Consider the following 18015-nt stretch of genomic DNA (forward strand, 5'->3'; position numbering starts at 1 on the left):
GCCCAAATATACCCAAAATCAGTCCACTATATCGATGGCCCAGTCAATGCTGAAAGAAAGAGTCGTTGCACATTTGATTAGCTTCCTAATTTTGCTCGAGGAGTTATGGAAACATTATCAAGAAGAAAAAGGTCTCTTCTTATTTCTTTAAATTTCAGTTTTTTTTCTTTATATTTAATCTGTAACAGTAGCAATTAAGCAATTGAAGCAGTATGTATTCTCAATTTTCAGCTTTCAGCTTTGAATTCTATTCTGAAAAAGCAATTTTTATTGCAATTCTGTCTTATTTCTTAAGTTATTTGATAACAAACACATAAACATGCAACCTATTCGAGGATAAAAAATGATAGAAATTAATATTTTGATGGAGATAGTTGTTTTGAATTAAAATAATGAGCATGTTATTATGATCTGTTGCTAGGGTATGATAATTGTGACCAGTTTTTAAAACTCCAAATAGTACTCATAACTCAAACAAAATTATACATGTTCATACATGCTACCGAAGATCGATAGCGAGTTATTGGTCACACGCATGATTTCACTCATTTTACATCAAAATCAAACACACAACACAACACAAAACAATAATAATACATGTAAATAAATACAAAAAAAAAGACCAAGATTCTAAAGGCAGGGTCGTAACTCAAGACCTTGAAGAATAACGTTCGGCTTCTCGACTTCATCCTCATCATGAAACTCTAACTCAATTCCAATATTCGCCTTTGAACTTGTAGAGCTGTTCCTCATACCATTGGCTCCTTCATCATCATTAGACAAGCATAGACATTTAAGAAACCAGCAAGGTCCGCATAAGCTGCAAATTCAAAGAATCAATCAATGTCTTGTTAATGCTAATAGTTTTGTGATGTCAACGGCGCAAACTCTTGTACAACTAATAGACACAGTTTGTGAATAAGTGTAATTGATTGTCTGATAATAAACAAAGAAAGTTCGTCTTTCTGCTAAATAGGACGTTTTAGAACTCATAATTTATTAGATAATTTCTATTAGATCACTTGTTATGGTTGCAGCTTTATGGGTGCTTTATGAGAGTTTTGTGGGTGATGTGGCAATGTTGTGAGAAAACGTTGTTATGGTGGGCTTTGTGGGAGCGCTTTCTGAGTGATGTGGCAAGGTAATAGTGATGGAGAAGAGTTAATTTAATTTATATATATGCTACAAACACAATCAAGGAATAAAGCCCCTAAAACGCCCTAAAACGCCCATGATCCAATCAAGAATGCCCCGGTCAACAAGAAAAAACGCCCCGCAATGAGCATTTTGGGTGTTTTCATTTTTGACCAAACTTACAACCATTCTATGTCATAACGATTCGTGCAGTTAGCTGCATGAATCATTAATCTCTCAAAAACTATCTCAAGATATAAAATTAAGTTCGATAAGTATAATATAATGCATACCACGATAGAGTTGTAGATTGTTGCTTCGTGGATTTCGTAATCTTTGAGCAAATATCATCCGAGCCCCATACCTTCACCTCCAACCACCCATCATTTCTTTCTTTAGGAACTTGTACATTTTTGAAATTGGTTACTAGTGTGGCAGATCTGATCATTTCGCCATCAGGTCCAATTACCGGAACTTGAGGTATACTAAGAAACACTTTTTTCTCTTGGCATCGTTCTTCTAACGAAAAAAATTTGTAATCAAACATCGTCGCTGTAACGGGAGTTGGGTACACAAGACCTTGTGGTAGCTTGTAAATGAGGTAACATTCATAACTTGTGTCTTTTGACAAAAGAACTTGGTTATGAAAGAACTCCATGTATACGTCACTTGCAGGTCGTATGTCTAATACTCTTCCTAATCTGCAAATTGTACAGTACAACTATATATCATACACCACTAACTAAGTTTAGAGGGTTGTAGAGTACAACATTATTAAAACTTATTTAGTGGTGTATGGATAATTTTGATGGTGTACGGATCATCACCCATAAATTTAAATACCATGTTCACGTTAACATTAATATACGCAAAGTTGGAGATAATCAACAGAAGTTTCTTTCAGTTCGAATGAAGAGAGAGAACTACCTTGATTCGGTTGATGGATAGAAACGGAGATTGACTAACCAACGTTCTAGATAAAGGGCTTCTGGCTGAATGACGAAACTTTTCTTCCCATTTGATTTTGTTATGGAAAACCACTAAAATTAACAAAAGAAATTTAAGTTATCACATAATTATTTGTTATTAGAGAATCGATCGACATTCATAGGTAGTTATGGTATGAAGAGTGTCTTTATCGAGGCTACGTTTAGTAAAGCAGAATAATTAATTATATTGTAAAGATTTCGACTGAACTTGATTCTGGATCAAAATAACTTATTTGATAATCCTTTTGAATGAACACTTCTAAAATTGCCGTATTACTTTTTCCATGTATAAATAAAATAAATATAAATATAGTTGTATATACGGAGTAATAGTTTTGATGGAGTATAATTTATGAGGATATTAAAAAAAATGGATGTGTTGGTATTTTGCATTTGAGTTATGAATGACTCAACACTCATTTTCTTTGTTACTAACCTTTATTCAAAGGTTTCAAACACACGCACAGAAAGTTAAACGTTTTATTATTCGATGCTGAATCATTTCATTAAAAGGTAATTAATCGGTAAATGACTTACGTAGTTAGCTTTATCTTCAATCTCGATATGCACGCCCTTAGTAAGAAGTGAGTATGCTTCCTCTTTTGTAGGATATATTACATCTTCTTCCTTCATTTTCATCATTTCTTTGTTTGAACATTTTATAAACTGTTTATAATCACTTGGTAACACATCATCCCATTGTACATTTGATGTTTTTGACAAACTCTCCACTTCTAATGTTTTATTTTTATCATCATCTTCATACTGCAAAATGTAAATCAATTTTAATTAACATATAGTAACAAATATCTTTCATTGATTTGATTTGAAAGTTGTTACGTGCGTACCTTCGACAGTGGTATAAACATGATACCGTCAACCATGATATCTTTGACGTCAGTACCCGAACATCGAAAAGATTCAAGAGTAACTTCGAAATAAGTGTTTCTTTTTGCAACCACAGTTTGGAAAAGTTGGATAGTCATCCATTGATTTTTTTCGACACCTTTGTTATATGATTTATATGATTGACTTATGTTGTTTACTTTGTATCTTAAACTCCAAGCTTTGTTTTGATATTGATCCTGCCACACATATGGTCGGAATACGATGTATGCTCCGTATGTAATGTCCGATGATAGAAACTGAGTTGTGATCAGAAGTTTCGTTATCAAACATTTTTCATCGAAAATGATCCGCGCTACCTTTGAGAATCTGAACAAGTTGATGAAATATTAGAACTCCACTAGAACAGTTATAGTTTTTGACACTTTTTAAATAAACTTTTGATACTAACAAAATGTGACATGTAAGTTGGAAACGTGAAAAAATAAAGCGTAAAGAATTTTAGGCATGAAAAATTATAGCATCAAAAATTTAAAGTGTTATTAACTATTTGACACATTTTTATGTGTCATTGGGTATTATTTATTAATTTTTTTTTATGTTTTTAAGCGTCAAAAATTTTGTTACACTTTATGTGTTAAAAACATGTTAAATTATTCACGTTTTAAAGCGTTAAAAATAATGAAAGAGATAAAAATGAAACTCTTTTTGTAGTGTGCACATCAACTAGTCGTCGTTTTGATTCCCTTACGGGTGGCTATATTTCCACCAAAATAATTTGATAAATTCACCAAGTTAACTTGTGCGTTAAAATCGTGATGCATTTTTTTATACTCCGTATCTATTTTACAATCATCACCCATGATTAAAAGTGTACTCGCACCAAACACGAGATGTTTTAACTTTTCATTGAATAAATGCTTTAGAATTAATGAATTTTTAACAAATAAATATTTTTTTCCCTAATTAGAACTTTTAAAAATAGAGATGAGATGTAACCGAGATGAAGGTGAAGATTGAAAGTCATATTGTTGACTTTCTGATGGATGCTTGAAGTTCAATGCCGATATCATTTCCTCCGTCTTCCCGTTACTATTTATAGATAGCCACTGCAAATAAAAAAAATATATAAATGTTTTTAATGTATGCATTCATACAAAAGATAAATAAAATTTAATGTAATTATGATATTTTATAAACTACAAGGCTTTTTTTTTTTTTTTTTTTTTTTTTTTATCTATTTGAGAACAATAAATTGAATGTGTGTAGTTGATTTGTCACTCATCACAATGATATTTTCACCATTTCATTAAATTATGAAATCATTTACAATTGTGTATTAATTAATTAACTACTTATATACTATTACAACTACCCATCAGTGTACTATTATAATAGAATTATCAAATGTAAAAATTTGAATATCATTTTACTTTTCCATAACATTGACTTGTTCAATGACATTACATATGAATGTTAATGGGAGAGTAAATTACCACTTTGCCCTCATCGAGTAGGATACCAGTAGAAAGATTTGGGTCAATATCCTCGTTACTAATACGTGTTACTTGAATATTTGGCATCCTAAATATGGCTTTTAAAAGCTCAAAGTCAATGCGCCATGTACCAGCCTAATCAAAATAAATTCAAAACTACTTTAATAATGTAATGTAACCAAATTTAACAAATCTTGTTTATTTCAACAGCTTTACTAACTTACTTGCAGTTTGAATGCTTTCAAAACCTCCTATAGTACCAACAAAAAATAAAATAAAAACACATTTAGACAAGTGTATCAGTTATAAGTTAATTCAGCCTAGTAATTATATATATATATATATATATATATATATATATATATATATATATATATATATATTCAACAATTTTGAAATTAAGTACCTGATACTTCAACGTTCCCATAAGTTTCTGGACCACCAAATGAATATTCAGATAAGAATTTGTATACGAGTAATTTTTAGTTAACTTAGCATACTTGTAAGAATTTGTATACAGGGTAAGTAGATAATTTTAACAAATTAAATTGTACATACTTGTAACCCAAATGATGATGATTCTTCAACATCCTGTACCTTCAAACAAATTTAATCATATGAATTAGTATTTTAATGTACATACCGATCGATACAAAAAGCTTAAATTTCTATGAAAACGAAATTGTTAATTACCTGAGGTTCAGGTGCTTCCACAGGATCCTTAACCACAAAATAAAAGTAGAGAAGAAAACATATGAGCTCATTTGATCTAGATAATTAATTAACTAAGTTCGAGTACAATTATGTTTATATTAAATCTACTCACAAAGCATCTGGCCTAACTGTATCGAGGTATTCATCCACCATACTTTTTTTCATTAAAATAATAAAAATAAAAATATATATAGCCAACTTTGCTCTTTGGGAGGTGAAAGAGCAGTTGAAGCGGACATACCGCATCGAAGATATATTTATCGTATGTTTTTCATTATAAAAAAAATAAAATAAAAATATATTTATCTTCGGATGTTTAGTTTTGTACCTCGTCGGATGAAGAGGAGGAGGAGGGAGAGTGAGTAGAAGTAAATGAGAAATCGGAAAGATGACTCAACGACGGGTGTAATCCGGGGCCCGTTTGTACGAGGATTTCAACGTCCCAGAGGATCCACTCCCAGCTAGACGTTCGAAGAGGAATATCGTATGTGACCGAGTTTCTCCAAGGAGGAAGTCCAGTATTGGCCCTCAAATACTGACCCTGCTTTGTCTTGAATATCAACATATTCCCTTCCCATTTGGGCTCCCATTCGACCGACGAGTCTAGTGGTTGTGGGGCCGTTTGGGTAACTTTGTAGCCAGTCGCACCGAGCAAGAAAGGTTGGCCAGAAGTAGTTAAGTACTTGTTGAAACAAGACTTGAGACGAACAAGTGGCGAGTGTTGTGAGACTAACTCGACCATCCAACGGGTGTTCTTGGATTCGCCCTTGCGGTGTTGGTAGACGGATTCTTTGTCGCTACCTGCGTGGAGGTACTTCTTGTGGTAGCTCTTAAGACGAACGATTTTGGCATTCTGGAATAAATCCATTACTCTGTTTCTAACGCTCGATGAAAAGGGTGTTGGTTAGTTGCCCTTTTAGTATACTAAAACGTGACACCTATATATGCTCAATGTGAAGTGGAAACATATACAGTATGTGAATACTCTGCTAACAACTAAGCTTTTCTACATTTCAAAAAAAGATGGGTAATTAAAGCGTCCCTAACAACTAAGTTTTTGTTTTTTTGTGTTCTCTTGTATTTTAATTTGTCCTCATTACGGCTCGGATTTAGATAGCTTTTTGAGTTGTTTAGATTAGCTTTGTTTTATGTCTTCGAGCCTTTTTGTGGTAGTTGTTTTATATTCTTGTTTCTCTTGTGGAGATTTGTATTATATAGTTTTCGTTATTTGCCAAAAAAAAAAAAAAAAAAATCTCATTATTAATGTTATCGTTTTATTTTGTCAACAAAATAATTATTAATATATGTTATCAGTTACTACATTGATGAGTAAATTATATTGTTACCTATATTAGAACATAAAATATAGCTATTATTTTTAATAACCCACCCATTTTCTTTCTATTTTTTTTTTCTTCTTATTACTAATAATTTATTGGTTTTATTCACTTCACTACATCATTCATTTTTTTTTAATTATGTAGTCATTTTTATTTTAAACAAGCGAAGAGAAGTTCAGGCGTTACTTGTACATCATGCTTTTTTACTTCATGTATAGTATTAGTTGAGCGGTATAGTATAAGTAATAATCACTTCACTATATACATTAAAAGAGAGTCTTGATTAGCTAATAAATAATTGTGAAACCCCTTTAATAACCGTTAGATCAAAAAATTACATAACAATACCCTTTAATCTAATGGTCAATAATCATCATCTAAAATTATTAGCTAATAAATCAATTATTTACCTTAATCACCCAATAATGCCCCTATAACCTCTAAAACACACGGGGTATAGAATAATGAAATAGGGGTTTTTAAAACTCATTCAGTCGCGATCAAGCAATCAATCCGGTCGATTCAATCACCGGTAGTCAATAGCATGCGATCTTTCAATCTGCTGCTTAATCCATCACTTATTCTTACAAACCCTAAAATTTCAGGGATTGATTTCTAGACGAGGTTCCGTTGATTTTAACAACCAATACTATGAGTCTTTCGACTGATCAGGTGTGAAGAACTATTACTCATATTAATTTCATCATACGTATAACTAATTGGTTGCTGTCAGTGTTAATTTTAATCGACAATTGTTCAATCGACACAATTAACTGTTTAGTTCATCTGACAAACCCTAAATCTTTAGGGATTGCTTTCTAGACGATGATTCAGTGTTTAATCACCAACTTTTTGAGTCTGTGGAGTGACAAGGTATGCATACTTATTAACCAGTTTACTTTGAGCATACTCAAAACTAATTGTTGTTGTTATATTGGTTGCTATAATGTATGAAGATTAAAGATTATTGATGATGATGTTAAGAATTGTATATATTAGATTTATTTATGTTAATTATAATCGTAATTCGTAATATAGAATGTATGAATGTGTAAATTTTGAGAGGTAACAACATCGAATAGAAAAGAAAATAAACAACTAAATGCCCGTCAAATTATCGAAGTATGTGAAGCGACCCTTCCTAATCCATCCGGACGAAGTCCATATCGATTATAAACGATTCACAACAGTTGATTACATCGCGAGGTATTTGACCTCTATATGATACATTTTACAAACATTGCATTCGTTTTTGAAAAGACAATCTTTCATTTCATCGAAAGTTGACAACATGCATACCATTTCGTAATATATCTTACTATAATAGACTTAATAATAATCTTGATGAACTCAACGACTCGAATGCAACGTCTTTTGAAATATGTCATGAATGATTCCAAGTAATATCTCTAAGATGAGCAAATGCACAGCGGAAGATTTCTTTCGTACCTGAGAATAAACATGCTTTAAAGTGTCAACCAAAAGGTTGGTGAGTTCATTAGTTTAACATAAATAATCATTTCATAATTTTAATAGACCACAAGATTTCATACTTCCATTTCTCATAATCATACGTCCCATGCATAGAGACAAAAATATCATTCATATGGATTGAACACCTGGTAACCGACATTCACAATATGTATATAAGAATATCCCCATCATTCCGGGATCCTCCTTCGGACATGATATAAATTTCGAAGTACTAAAGCATCCGGTACTTTGGATGGGGCTTGTTGGGCCCGATAGATCTATCTTTAGAGTTCGCGTCAATCAGGGTGTCTGTTCCCTAATTCTTAGATTACCAGACTTAATAAAAAGGGGCATATTCGATTTCGATCATTCAACCATATAATGTAGTTTCGATTACTTGTGTCTATTTCGTAAAACATTTATAAAAGCGCATGCATTCTCAGTCCCAAAAATATATATTGCAAAAGCATTTAAAAAGGGAGTGATGAAACTCATCATACTGTATTTTGTAGTAAAAATACATATGACGACATTGAACAAGTGTAGGGTTGACCTTGGATTCACGAACCTATATCATTTATATATCTATTAACACATATAATGGAAATCACATCATTTCATTTATTACTATATATTATTTATGTATTTGTAGTTATATAGAATTTATACTAAATTCCATTTAAAAACGTATACTTATATTATATCTTAAATTATGTGTTATATATATTTATTTTGTAAATATATATATTTAAAAATGATTTTAATAATACTAATAAGTACATAATGATACTAATACTAATAATAATAATAATAATAATAATAATAATAATAATAATAATAATAATAATAATAATAATAATAATAATAATAATAATAATAGTTTGTGTTATTTTGATAATAATAATAATAATCATAATCATAATAATAGTAATAATACATATATTAGTAATAATGATAATGATAAAAATTATAATTTTAGTAACAATAACAACAATAATAATAATAATAATAATAATAATTTTGGTAATGAAATCTACCTTCAAAAGCCTTTCTAAAAAAAATGTCCCGAATCGGATTTGAACCCGAGACCTCTCGCTCACCCACAAACACCCTTAACCATTCTGCCATTCATGTCTTTCTTATTTAGTATGCAACCCAAATATATATATCTATTATCTATTTCAACTTGACTCATTTTCTTCATCTTCTACCTTAAATCCATTCAACCATAGAACTTCAAAAATCAAAATAACGAATTCGGATTTTCATTTATTACTTGAAAACAACATGAAACAAAAAAAATGTGTTCATGATATAAAAAAAAAATGAGAAAAAAAACAAAAGAAAATCCTACTGCTTGCTGGTAGCCAAGGAAAAAAAAATTTTGTTTTCAATTTTGAGTTCGTTTTGGACAATCTTTACAACATGAAACATGTTTCAAATCATTCCTAAAAACTATTGAAATCGTCAATTGAACTTAAAACATCAAAACAAGCTCTAATTTCTCCAAGAACAAAACAGTTGACTTTTGACAATTTAACTTTGACTCGCAAATTCAAATTCGTTATTAAGAATTGGAACTTGAGATTTTGCAGGAAGTTTAAGTAAATGATTCCTAACAACTCTGCATTTTTAGTTTTTGAAATTTGTTTCGAATTTACGCTAGTGTATATTACCGTGAAGAACTCAAGAACTCAAAAATTGATTTTTAGATTAAGAGTGTTATAGGCTATGATTACAACATGAATTGTGTTGCAAATCATTCCTATAATCTTTATGGATCATCAAATTAACTGGAGATATCAAAACAAACTCGAATTTGATTCAAGAACACTTAGTTGACTTTGAAAACCAAAACTTTGACTCTCAAATTAGAAATTGATAGAAAGAATTGAAGATTGAAAACTTACAGATAGTTTAGATAGACGATTCCTAACAAGACTGCATTATTACATTTTGGAAATTCATTTGAAATCAAAATATGGTTAAAAAGATGAAGAACAGAGGTGTCGAGCTTTATTTCATGAATTTTGTTGGTTTGGTTCTTTCTCAAAATGCAGGTGCCTATATAATGAAAGAGTTTTTGTTCTGTATTCAAGATTGAAATGGACTTGTAACAACATCCGACAATTACAAAATCACAAATAGTTTTGAGGGATATATGTAACTGATTTTGATTCTCTATAATTATTTTTAATAAATATTAATAGTAAATGTACTAATAATATTAATAATAATTATATTAATTATAATCCTAAAAATAACTAAATAATAGTAATAATATTATAAAATGATAATAAAAAAAATAATAATTCATTTAAATCATAAATAAATTTTATATATGAATATATATAATTACATTTTTATTTACACACAATTGTTCGTGAATCGTCGGGAATAGTCGCAGGTTAAATGAATCCATGTAAATAGTTCAAAAATTTTGAGACTCTACATTACAGACTTTGCTTATCGTGTCGAAATCATATCAAGATTAAGTTTAAATTTAGTCGGAAATTCCCGGGTCGTCACAGTACCTACCCGTTAAAGAAATTTTGTCCTGAAATTTGAGTGAGGTCATCATGGCTAACGATAAATATGTTTTCCTAACGAATATGAGCTGATAAATAGAGTTTTATCATTATTGCATAATACAGATAAAATAATTCGATTATTCGAAGAGCACGAATGAAGCTATCACCAAAGAGTGAAATAGGAAAGTAAAGATTCATCTTAACTTTTGACAGAGTTAAGGTTGAATTTAGAAAATAAAGTTTGTCTTAACTTTTGACGTCGTCTTGATTAAATTCCGGAATTCAAGGGATATAAAGAAAATCTTCGAAATATAAAAGATTTGATTATTTGGCGAATAAGAAAATTAAGATCTCTATAATTAAATGCGACGATTTGTCCTGATTACTACATCTGATATTTCCATTATAAATTTACCTTTTCCGTTCCATTAGTTTTCACCACTTCTATACTCAATTCCCAAATCCAAAAGATTGTGAAAATGCTTAATCCAATTCTAATCCTTGTCCTTATCCTTACTGTCGTAACATTCATTCTCCTTTTCCAACTTCCACAGGATGAATCTATTTATTTCTACTATGCTCTAGGGATTATTGTATTTATAATCCTCCCGTGTCTTTATATTGCTATACGCACTGATATCCACAGTTTGTAATTTCGGTGTTGTTGTTGGGCTTTATATTCTTCCTTATATTTCAATGTCCCTATTCCTGTATCCTATAATCACTATCATCCACAGTTAATACTTCCCCCCTTATTTGCTGCGATTTATACTCCAATTTATATTTCGGAGCTTTGTCCCTTCGTTTCTTCTTCTTCTTGCGATTGTGCATCTCTTGTAATGGTCCAGAATTCGCAGATATAAATTTCAGAATGAACATTGTTAGTGTCCTAAGAAAGAAATGGTAATAGCACAATTTGATTTGTTAAATTACCAGAATTCAAGGAAAGATAGGACTATCAAGAAAAATATGTTCTTAATATGTTTATAGATTAGACAGAACGTAAGAGTCGTGTAACATGGCACATGGTGATGTTATGATCTGTGAATCATCATGTTCCATTTTGAAACTCAGCATGACTTATTGTAATATAATCACGTTGATCAAGTGTCATTATATTATACTAACTCATGCTTCGATTCCGAACATTACTTCAATAACATTCATATTTTAAGCTCAAAAGTTTACAGAATATAGAAACTGACAGTTTCTATATGATGTAACACTGATATCACGAAGAGATTAATGATTTCAGATTAGAATAGTTATGAAAATATCTTCAGAAATATAGAGGATATTTATAATGAAAGATACGATGATATCTTGGAATTTCTAATATCGAAGGGTGGTGAAGAAAATTTATCCGCGAGAGTTTGGAGTCAGAAGCAAGGTATTCGCTAAAGATTTCATCAGAAACAGAATCATCAGGATTCTTAATGTACAAGCTTAGTTCTTGTGATTTGTTCAAAGACTCCTTCGTAGTTTGCTCAATCAGTTTTCCAGTTCTAACTTTTCTGAGCTTTTCCAACATACTATTCTTTATCATCAAACTTCCGATGATTAAGGGCGTTTATGGTTGTCTATGGTTTCTGCTGTTTCATTCAGCTTTTTCAACATTCAGAGTATTGATTTGTGACTGAGTGCTTTTCAGAATTTCAGAATGAGAGATCATAATTCTAAGAGATAAATGTCATACATATAACTGTTGATGTAGATATGCTGTGAGTTTTCAAAGTACTGATTGCTGATTCCCGGTAATTGGTATGGCAGTTCTCGTTACAAGATGCGGATGAGTATATGATAGGATTTCAATGAATAAATATAATGATTTGTCAGAGAGATTTAAGCCAAGAAGCAACAAGGTTGCTGGTACGTCTGCTGGTAATATGGTGGAATATAAAAGAATTCTCCGGTATCAAAAGGGTAATCGTATATATCAGGATTTATAGTAAGGTTACTTCGAATGAAAAGTCCAAGTTGACCTGCTGGAGCTGTGACAAAATTGGCTACTTTGAAAAGGGATCGCAAAGTTATTTTTGCTAATAAATGCCAAAGGATCTGACGCAGCTACGTGTTAAACTTTTACTCAATTGCCGAGAGTTTCTTAGGTGCATAACTATATGCATAAATCTTTTCTTCCGTAGATGAAGTGCGGTTGATTTATCCTATCGATTGAGGTGTTTTCAAGAATTATGAAAGGTTTGAACGCAGACTGTAATCGTCAAGATACAAATGAGGTTTAAGATGAGACCAAGTGGCAAACTTGAAGAAATGTTTAGTTTCATATGTTATAATCAATATTTTAATTCATTTTAATTGTCCAATGTTGATAGTCCACAGTTAGCAGTGTACAAATAATAATTCATATATAGTTTACTATATAATATTCGAATTAATTAATACGTGTCGTGACCCGTATACGTCTCAGACTCGATCACAACTCAAAGTATATATATTATTATAGAATCAACCTCAACCCTGTATAGCTAACTCCCGTATTACTGCATATAGAGTGTCTATGGTTATTCCAAATAATATATATAGATGGGTCGATATGATATGTCAAAACCTTGTATACGTGTCCCGATATTTAAAGTGCGTAAAAATAAATAACAGAAATTAAATGACGATAAATAAAATTGCGAGAATGTAAATTGCGATAATTAAATTGCGATAAATAAAGTGTAATCAGTTAGCTGGGAACAATTAGTTAGGAACAGTTAGCGTGGATTCTTAACAAAATTTCTCATAGTTAATTTGTTTGTTTCTAACAAATTTTATTTTGTCAAATGTTTAATTCATTATGCCACTTGATTTTTGATAAATCAAAATCCAAATATGAAATTGGATGAATATGGTTATTCTGTGGTGAACGGATTTGTATATCGGTGGACGTAAGTAGGATAGTAAATGACTGTTGAATTAGATTCGAAGAATGTACAGTGTAACTTATTAATGTGAAATCTAAATATTCCTCGGGTATTACCTACCCGTTAAAATATTTTCACCATTAACAGTTTGTACACAAGAATTTTTAATTACAATCTTTATGAAAATATATATACATATATATTTTCTTCAAATGTAATCATGGATTTAATGAGTCAATATGATATTAAACTCATTTGAGTCAATATAATATTCGAATTAATTAATACGTGTCGTGACCCGTATACGTCTCAGACTCGATCACAACTCAAAGTATATATATTATTATAGAATCAACCTCAACCCTGTATAGCTAACTCCCGCATTACTGCATATAGAGTGTCTATGGTTATTCCAAATAATATATATATATGGGTCGATATGATATGTCAAAACCTTATATACGTGTCCCGATATTTAAAGTGCGTAAAAATAAATAACAGAAATTAAATGACGATAAATAAAATTGTGAGAATGTAAATTGCGATAATTAAATTGCGATAAATAAAGTGTAATCAGTTAGCTGTGAACAATTAGTTAGGAACAGTTAGCGTGGATTCTTAACAAAATTTCTCATAGTTAATTTGTTTGTTTCTAACAAATTTTATTTTGTCAAATGTTTAATTCATTATGCCACTTGATTTTTGATAAATCAAAATCCAAATATGAAATTGGATGAATATGGTTATTCTATGGTGAACGGATTTGTATATAGGTGGACGTAAGTAGGATAGTAAATGACTGTTGAATTAGATTCGAAGAATGTACAGTGTAACTTATTAATGTGAAATCTAAATATTCCTCGGGTATTACTTACCCGTTAAAATATTTTCACCATTAACAGTTTGTACACAAGAATTTTTAATTACAATCTTTATGAATATATATATATATATATATATATATATATATATATATATATATATATATATATATTTTCTTCAGATGTAATAATGGATTTAATGAGTCAATATGATACTAAACTCATTTGATTTACCATTGGAACAAGAATATATAATCTCTAAAACATTAGAGATTACATAATCGCCATGTCGAACGAAGATAAATGATGTAGAACGATACGTAGAACGATAATTGTACTCAAGGTATAGAATGAGACGTCGAGGCAGGGGTTGTTGATGGCACTGGTGTTGTTATTGATGGTACTGTTGGTGCCGGTGATGTTGTTGAAGCTTGGTAATTTTTGCACCATATTCTCCAGATTGATTACTCGAGCGCGAAGTTCGTTGACTTCTTCTATTATTCCAGGTTGATTGTCGATCGGTACGAGCGGATGAATAAGGTTTAGAATTTTAGATAGAATACAATCGTGGTGAGATATTCGGGAAATGGGGGTGAAAATGGTGTTTCAGACTGGTTCGCCGGTAAGTGCTTCAGGTTCATTGACAAGAGGTAAATTCGGTTGGTGTGTGGAAAGGATCGCCTTCCTCTCGTCTCCATCGGTTAAGTCGACTACGAACCCATCAGATGAATTGGGGATGATTGATTGGTTGATTCATTCTGGTGACGTTGCCTCCGGAGCTTAAGTGAACATCCATGTCGGAATAGCTGTCGGAATAACTATCGGATTAGCTATCGAAGTCTGAGGGACTCGAACTGGTTGAGGGATTCATCTCGTACGATCAGATGAAGTATTTTCGATAAGAAACCGAATATAGAATGTAGATTAGTACCCTACAATACATAATTCACATATGCATATACAATACTAAAATCCCATATGTTACGGAGGAATCTACGGAAGTTGTCAGACAAAGTCTACAGTACAAGATATGCTAAGATATGAATTAGCAGATACGCTAAGATACGAATTTTGTCTATACACTATTCATGCAATCATTGCAGTAAGATGTGTCTAGACTAAGAATGATAAGCAGGTAATTTCCTAAGGGTGATAAATAGATGATTTCCGACAAAAAATGATAAGCAAAACTTTTGACATGCAGACACGGTCGAAGTCCAGACTCACTAATGCATACTAATGACTATCACTTAGACACACTAATACAAGACCTGGTTCGCTAAGACCACTGCTCTGATACCAACTGAAGCGACCCTTCCTAATCCATCCGGACGAAGTCCATATCAATTATAAATGATTCACAACAGTTGATTACATCGCGAGGTATTTGACCTCTATATGATACATTTTACAAACATTGCATTCGTTTTTGAAAAGACATTTCATCGAAAGTTGACAACATGCATACCATTTCGTAATATATATTACTATAATAGACTTAATAATAATCTTGATGAACTCAACGACTCGAATGCAACGTCTTTTGAAATATGTCATGAATGATTCCAAGTAATATCTCTAAGATGAGCAAATGCACAGCGAAAGATTTCTTTCGTACCTGAGAATAAACATGCTTTAAAGTGTCAACCAAAAGGTTGGTGAGTTCATTAGTTTAACATAAATAATCATTTCATAATTTTAGTAGACCACAAGATTTCATACTTACATTTCTCATAATCATACGTCCCATGCATAGAGACAAAAATATCATTCATATGGAATGAACACCTGGTAACCGACATTCACAATATGTATATAAGAATATCTCCATCATTCCGGGATCCTCCTTCGGACATGATATAAATTTCGAAGTACTAAAGCATTCGGTACTTTGGATGGGGCTTGTTGGGCCCGATAGATCTATCTTTAGAGTTCGCGTCAATCATGGTGTCTGTTCCCTAATTCTTAGATTACCAGACTTAATAAAAAGGGGCATATTCGATTTCGATCATTCAACCATATAATGTAGTTTCGATTACTTGTGTCTATTTCGTAAAACATTTATAAAAGCGCATGCATTCTCAGTCCCAAAAATATATATTGCAAAAGCATTTAAAAAGGGAGTGATGAAACTCACCATACTGTATTTTGTAGTAAAAATACATATGACGACATTGAACAAGTGTAGGGTTGACCTTGGATTCACGAACCTATATCATTTATATATCTATTAACACATATAATGGAAATCACATCATTTCATTTATTACTATATATTATTTATGTATTTGTAGTTATATAGAATTTATACTAAATTCCATTTAAAAACGTATACTTATATTATATCTTAAATTATGTGTTATATATATTTATTTTGTATATATATATATATATATATATATATATATATATATATATATATTTAAAAATGATTTTAATAATACTAATAAGTACATAATGATACTAATACTAATATTAATAATAATAATAATAATAATAATAATAATAATAATAATAATAATAATAATAGTTTGTGTTATTTTGATAATAATAATAATAATCATAATCATAATAATAGTAATAATACATATATTAGTAATAATGATAATGATAAAAATTATAATTTTAGTAACAATAACAACAATAATAATAATAATAATTTTGGTAATGAAATCTACCTTCAAAAGCCTTTCTAAAAAAAATATCCCAAATCAGATTTGAACCCGAGACCTCTCGCTCACCCACAAACACCCTTAACCATTCTGCCATTCATGTCTTTCTTATTGAGTATGCAACCCAAATATATATATCTATTATCTATTTCAACTTGACTCATCTTCTTCATCTTCTACCTTAAATCCATTCAACCATAGAACTTCAAAAATCAAAATAACGAATTCGGATTTTCATTTATTACTTGAAAACAACATGAAACAAAAAAAATGTGTTCATGATATAAAAAAAAATGAGAAAAAAACAAAAGAAAATCCTACTGCTTGCTCGTAGCCAAGAAAAAAAAAATTTTTGTTTTCAATTTTGAGTTCGTTTTGGACAATCTTTACAACATGAAACATGTTTCAAATCATTCCTAAAAACTATTGAAATCGTCAATTGAACTTAAAACATCAAAACAAGCTCTAATTTCTCCAAGAACAAAACAGTTGACTTTTGACAATTTAACTTTGACTCGCAAATTCGAATTCGTTATTAAGAATTGGAACTTGAGATTTTGCAGGAAGTTTAAGTAAATGATTCCTAACAACTCTGCATTTTTAGTTTTTGAAATTTGTTTCGAATTTACGTTAGTGTATATTACTGTGAAGAACTCAAGAACTCAAAAATTGATTTTTAGATTAAGAGTGTTATAGGTTATGATTACAACATGAATTGTGTTGCAAATCATTCCTATAATCTTTATGGATCATCAAATTAACTGGAGATATCAAAACAAACTCGAATTTGATTCAAGAACACTTAGTTGACTTTGAAAACCAAAACTTTGACTCTCAAATTAGAAATTGATAGAAAGAATTGAAGATTGAAAACTTACAGATAGTTTAGATAGACGATTCCTAACAAGACTGCATTATTACATTTTGAAAATTCATTTGAAATCAAAATATGGTTAAAAAGATGAAGAACAGAGGTGTCGAGCTTTATTTCATGAATTTTGTTGGTTTGGTTCTTTCTCAAAATGCAGGTGCCTATATAATGAAAGAGTTTTTGTTCTGTATTCAAGATTGAAATGGACTTGTAACAACATCCGACAATTACAAAATCACAAATAGTTTTGAGGGATAT

At 30.7% G+C, this 18015-nt stretch overlaps 1 protein-coding gene across 2 annotated transcripts; it reads right to left on the minus strand.

The window, feature by feature from the left end:
- Positions 1 to 441: 441 nt before the first annotated feature.
- LOC139857006 (uncharacterized) lies at positions 442 to 6145 on the minus strand. Of its 2 annotated transcripts, none has more exons than XM_071845715.1 (12): positions 5508 to 6145; positions 5159 to 5185; positions 5024 to 5056; positions 4872 to 4898; positions 4690 to 4716; positions 4466 to 4600; positions 3969 to 4078; positions 2972 to 3338; positions 2661 to 2888; positions 2062 to 2174; positions 1428 to 1835; positions 442 to 820 (listed from the first exon to the last, which is right to left on the minus strand). In XM_071845715.1, the coding sequence occupies exons 1-12, from the start codon at positions 6045 to 6047 to the stop codon at positions 631 to 633; spliced, it is 2205 nt and encodes a 734-aa protein (XP_071701816.1). In that variant the 5' UTR covers positions 6048 to 6145; the 3' UTR covers positions 442 to 630. The 2 variants fall into 2 exon arrangements, with proteins under 2 accessions (XP_071701816.1, XP_071701815.1); XM_071845714.1 differs by having other exon boundaries at positions 5024 to 5062.
- Between the last annotated feature and the right edge of the window lie 11870 nt (positions 6146 to 18015).

Source organism: Rutidosis leptorrhynchoides, chromosome 7 (genome assembly GCF_046630445.1).
Source record: "Rutidosis leptorrhynchoides isolate AG116_Rl617_1_P2 chromosome 7, CSIRO_AGI_Rlap_v1, whole genome shotgun sequence".
In the NCBI taxonomy this organism is placed as follows: Eukaryota; Viridiplantae; Streptophyta; class Magnoliopsida; order Asterales; family Asteraceae; genus Rutidosis; species Rutidosis leptorrhynchoides.

Excerpts from the sequence above, each read along its gene's own strand:
- LOC139857006 (XM_071845714.1), bottom strand. The coding sequence starts at position 6,047 with ATGGATTTATTCCAGAATGCCAAAATCGTTCGTCTTAAGAGCTACCAC. Across the intron at positions 4,601-4,689 it reads TGAAAGCATTCAAACTGCAA|GCTGGTACATGGCGCATTGA; the intron begins GTAAGTTAGTAA and ends TATTTTGATTAG. Across the intron at positions 821-1,427 it reads CAATCTACAACTCTATCGTG|CTTATGCGGACCTTGCTGGT; the intron begins GTATGCATTATA and ends TTGAATTTGCAG.